The sequence below is a fragment of the Cajanus cajan genome, chromosome 3 (assembly GCF_000230855.2).
Source record: "Cajanus cajan strain Asha chromosome 3, NIPB_CcT2T_4, whole genome shotgun sequence".
NCBI lineage: Eukaryota > Viridiplantae > Streptophyta > Magnoliopsida > Fabales > Fabaceae > Cajanus > Cajanus cajan.
In genome coordinates, this window is record NC_138519.1 from 24,618,588 (window position 1) to 24,624,241 (window position 5,654).

Sequence of the window (5,654 nt, forward strand, 5' to 3'; positions counted from 1 at the left end):
CATGCTCTGATAGGATGTGACATCGGGTTTAGCTAGGATTTCTCTTATGTCTTTCTTATTCTAAAAACCATTTTCTTTTCTTGTGTAATTTAATAAATTATAAATTGATTCCTAACTAGGAGGCACTGCCACCTTTACTGGGATTGATTTATAATCTTTGTTTTATTATGACTTCTTAAGTTTGATACATATGTTAATGAATTTATGAATGTGCATCTTCTGCCTTATGATGTTTATTGTTTTAAATTACTCTAGAATATATACTTTTTATAATACAATTAATGCTTATTAAGTAATTATGTTGGGGTAGAGTCTTTAATATTTTTACAGTCTTTAGACGTCCTAATTTGGAAATAAGATTCTGTATCCATGGACTTAGTTGTAGTTATGTATGATATTCTTAAGAAATTTGATCTTATGGATAGACTTACCGAGTTTGCGCATCTTGTACTTATGAACATTAGAAAGAGAGATTGATAGATTTGTGCATCAATAAGGTAAAAAGTGCTACATGGGAATTAGAAAGCAAGATGCGAGAAGCTTATCCATTTCTATTTTCAGGTAAATTTCGGGGACGAAATTTCTAAAAGGAGGGGAGAATTGTAACACCCCAATTTTTTTAAAAAGGTACTTTGGTAATTAATGGCATTTTGTAATTTTAATAAAGGAATAAGGGTATTTTTGTAATTTTATTATTAATGGCATTTTTGCAATTTTATTAAAGTTTGAGGGGTAAAAGGGTAACTTGGAACGGGCTGTTCCAAAATTGGAACGGGCCGTTCCAAGCAATAAAAATATACTGAAATTTCAAGTTGAGAACGGGCCCAGAACGGGTCGTTCCAACAAGGAGAACGGGCCGTTCCGGAGGGAGAACGGGCCGTTCTGCTGGGTTTGAGAACGGGCCGTTCTGGTTTCAGAACGGGCCGTTCTGCTTTTTGAGAACGGGCCGTTCCGATTTTGGAACGGGCCGTTCCAGTTGAGAATTTTACGCATATTTGAACGTTCCGGAACGGGCCGTTCCGAAATCAGTACGGGCCGTTCTGGGTGCGTCAGATTGCCTATAAATAGGAGGCAGGGGGCTGTGAAAAAAATCATACAGCCAGAAGTGGAAATTTAGAGAGAGAGAGAGAGAGAGAGAGAGAGAGAGAGAGAGAGAGAGAGAGAGAGAGAGAGAGAGAGAGAGAGAGAGAGGGAAAGAAAGAGGGAATCCAGAGGGGGGAGGTTCTGCTCAAGTTTTAGCTCCTACTTATCCAGGTAAGGGGGAGGAGAACCTTATCTCTTTAAAATTTTATCTACTCCTATTTTTATTTATTTATGTTATTTTTTTATGTATATTTATTTAGTGAGGTGTCCCTAACCTCATTTATTTGCTTAACCTATGTTTATTTTTGTCTATAATAATTATTAAGGTGTTCATATTTTATATTGTTTCATTATTTTATAATGATGGTCATTTTTATTTATATCATTGGTATTTTTAATATATTCCATTTACATAGATATATTTATTATAAATATATTTATAATCAACTATGTTATAGTTGTGATATCTTGGACTCGTGTTGTTGTTATTTCTTCACGTATTTATGAAGATAAATATTGTTCTATGGCCGTAGAAGATAAAGTTTGAATTATTTGTAGCTGGAGGTTTGACCTTGGGGATTTAAATGAGTAAGAAATGAAGGTGAAATATCCTATTGTTGATTAAGGTGAAATATCCTTTTATTGGTTGATGTTATGATGATGCTCATTTATCCTGACTAGTCACTACAAGTATAATTCAAATTTTATTGTATCATGAAAATTTAATATATGATCTGTATATATATTTATATATATATATATATATGTTTAATATTGATTATAAATAATTCTGTATATTCTTTTGAGTTATTATATTTATTGGATATTGTTCTTACTCCTTTCTTTTCTTTGTTTTTATAAATTAAATATATTACAAAATAGATGGATCTACTTTGGATTCCAGATCATTTTGCAGTTGATATAGCTGTGGTATTCCTTGGGGCATGCTCTGATAGGATGTGACATCGGGTTTAGCTAGGATTTCTCTTATGTCTTTCTTATTCTAAAAACCATTTTCTTTTCTTGTGTAATTTAATAAATTATAAATTGATTCCTAACTAGGAGGCACTGCCACCTTTACTGGGATTGATTTATAATCTTTGTTTTATTATGACTTCTTAAGTTTGATACATATGTTAATGAATTTATGACTTTAAAAGAGTATTTCTTGAGAAATATTTTCCCGATGATGTGAGAAGTAGGAAGGAAATGGAATTCCTTGAACTCAAACAAGGAAATGATACTGTGGAAGCTTATGCTGCCAAATTTGATGCTTTGGTCCGCTACTGTACACACTACCATGGTGAGAATGGTGAAAGGGCCAAATGCATAAAGTTTGTAAATGGTCTGCGTCCTGAAGTGAAAACAGCAATTAACTATCAGGAGATATATCATTTTCCCATTCTGGTCAATAAGTGCAGCATTTATGATCGTGACAACCGTGCTCGTGCTGCTTTCTATAAAGGAGCTGGAGGTCCTACTCGTACAGTGAATCCTAGTACTTCTGGTAGGAGTAAGCCTTATTCCACTTCTACAAGATTTCAAGGGAGTATGTCTACTACTAATAGAAGTAAACCCTTTACTAAAGAACCCACTGTGAATACTATTGGAAGTGTTGGAGGATCTACTTTTTCAGGGAGGTGTGGGAAGTGTGGACGTGTTGGTCATAAAAAGTCTGAATGTCGCGACAAGGAGATTACCTGTTTCAACTGCAGTGGTAAAGGACATATTAGCACTCAATGTCCTGAACCACCAAGAACACGTGTCGTTGGATCAGAATCGCAAACTGAACGACCAAAGACTGTAGGGAGAGTATTTGCTCTTAGTGGTGTTGAAGCTGCTCAGTCAGAAAATTTGATACAAGGTACTTGTTTCATAGCAGAGACTCCTTTTGTTGTACTATTTGATTCTGGTGCAACTCATTCCTTTATTTCCATCTCTTGTGTCCAAAAACTGAAATTGCCTGTGTCTTTGTTAAATTTTGATTTAGTTGTTGAAACCCCTACTAATGGTTCTGTAACTACATCCCTAGTATGTTTAAAATGCCCTTTGACAATTTCTGATAAACAGTTTCTAGTTGACTTAATCTGTCTGCCTCTTAGTCAATTAGATGTAATCCTTGGTATGGATTGGCTATCTTCTCACCATGTTCCTTTAAATTGCTTTGATAAATCCATTTTATTTGGTGAATGTAAGAGTACGGAATTTTTTAGTGCTTCTGACATTAAAACTTGTTTAAAGGAAAATGAAAGGGTATACATGATATTATCTTCATTAACAGTTGAGACTGAGAGTAAGCTAGATGAGATTCCCTTAGTGAGAGAATTTCCAGAAGTATTTCCTAAGGATGTGTCTAGTTTACCACCTGAGAGAGAGATTGAGTTCAGTATAGACTTAGTGCCAGGTACCGCACCCATATCTATAGCACCATATAGGATGTCTCCTAAAGAGTTAGTTGAGCTTAAGAAACAGATAGAGGAACTACAAGAGAAACAATTCATTAGGCCTAGTGTTTCACCTTGGGGAGCGCCTGTTCTATTGGTCAAGAAGAAAGATGGGAGCATGAGATTGTGCATAGATTATAGACAATTGAATAAGGTAACCATTAAGAATAAGTATCCATTGCCTAGAATAGATGACCTTATGGACCAGCTAGTTGGGGCTTGTGTGTTTAGTAAGATAGATTTGAGATCAGGTTATCACCAAATCCGAGTGAAATCCAAGGATATCCCAAAGACTGCTTTTAGGACCCGCTATGGGCACTATGAGTATTTAGTGATGCCTTTTGGTGTGACTAATGCACCTAGTGTTTTCATGGACTACATGAATAGGATCTTTCACCCTTACTTGGATAGATTTGTAGTGGTCTTCATAGATGATATTCTAGTATATTCTAAGAATAGGGAGGAGCATGCTGAGCACCTTAGGATCGTTCTTCAAACCCTTAAGGAGAAACAATTGTATGCTAAATTGGCAAAATGTGAATTTTGGTTGGAGAGTGTGAATTTTTTAGGACATGTGATATCCAAGGATGGGATAGCTGTAGATCCTTCTAAGGTAGAGGCGGTTCTTGAATGGAAAACACCTAAGTCAGTTTTTGAGATTAGGAGTTTTCTAGGACTAGTTGGGTATTATAGGAGATTTATAGAGGGTTTTTCTAAATTAGCTTTACCTTTAACCAAATTGACTAGGAAAAACCAACCTTTTGTGTGGGACTCTAAGTGTGAAGAGAGTTTTCAAGAACTTAAGAGAAGACTAACTAGTGCCCCTGTGTTAGTATTACCTGACCCTAGCAAGACTTTTGAGGTATTTTGTGATGCTTCCAAATCAGGTTTAGGTGGAGTACTTATGCAGGAAAGAAGGGTAGTAGCCTATGCATCTAGACAACTTAAAACCCATGAACAGAACTATCCTAATCATGACCTTGAGTTAGCTGCTATAGTTTTTGTACTTAAGTTGTGGAGGCACTACTTGTTTGGTTCTAGATTTGAGGTGTTTAGTGATCATAAAAGCCTTAAGTACTTGTTTGACCAAAAAGAATTAAATATGAGACAAAGAGATAGTTCAAAACTGTTAATGATTAAGATTTTAATTTTAGTTGTTATTTGGAAAAAGTCAATGTGGTAATCGATACTTTGAGTACGAAAGCTCTGTATATATCTCCTCTTATGGTTAAAGGGATGTATATTTGCTCACATTAGAAATTTAAGTTTGGCTTGGGTGTAGATGGAATGGTGAAATTAGAGATCTGGTATGTGTACCTAGTGAACTTATGCTTAAGTGTTTGATCTTTGGAAAGGTTGTGGAAAGACTCACAAAAGTTAAACCAATATTGTGACAGATGTCTTGATTATGATGATCACTGATATAGTATTTTTGATTATTTAAGGATTGGATTTGATTGAAGAATTTAGAAACTTAAGCGTGATGTGTAAGCTCACCCTTAGGAACATTGAATTGAATATGTTGAAAGGACTAATAGATTAATAGATGTGATTAGAGGACTCAGGAGTTAAATCTTTTTTTAGTGGGCTAAGTGGAAAAGATTGGTAGAGGTATAAATAGCCCTTTACGCTTGAAAGTTGATGATTCAAAGATAGAATCTATGTGCTTAGTAATCTCGAATTAAGGAAGATGATCTTAGAAGAAGGACATAAAAGTACTTTTAGTATTCATTTAGGAGATATTAAAATGTATCAGAGTTGTGCAGCGGAAGCATGGCCTAAGGAGAAAAGAGAAGTAGAGGAATTTGGATACTAGTATATAATATGCCAAAAGTTTGAGGTGAAACACTAGAGTCTTTAATATTTTTACAGTCTTTAGACGTCCTAATTTGGAAATAAGATTCTGTATCCATGGACTTAGTTGTAGTTATGTATGATATTCTTAAGAAATTTGATCTTATGGATAGACTTACCGAGTTTGCGCATCTTGTACTTATGAATATTAGAAAGAGAGATTGATAGATTTGTGCATCAATAAGGTAAAAAGTGCTACATGGGAATTAGAAAGCAAGATGCGAGAAGCTTATCCATTTCTGTTTTCAGGTAAATTTCGGGGACGAAATTTCT

At 34.9% G+C, this 5,654-nt stretch overlaps 1 protein-coding gene across 1 annotated transcript; it reads left to right on the forward strand.

Moving 5' to 3' along the window:
* Positions 1 to 2,292: 2,292 nt before the first annotated feature.
* LOC145956160 (uncharacterized) lies at positions 2,293 to 3,385 on the forward strand. The gene is made up of 3 exons (XM_083071727.1): positions 2,293 to 2,428; positions 2,549 to 2,895; positions 3,365 to 3,385. Exons 1-3 carry the CDS (start codon positions 2,293 to 2,295, stop codon positions 3,383 to 3,385), a joined length of 504 nt encoding a protein of 167 aa, XP_082927853.1.
* Positions 3,386 to 5,654: the final 2,269 nt, after the last annotated feature.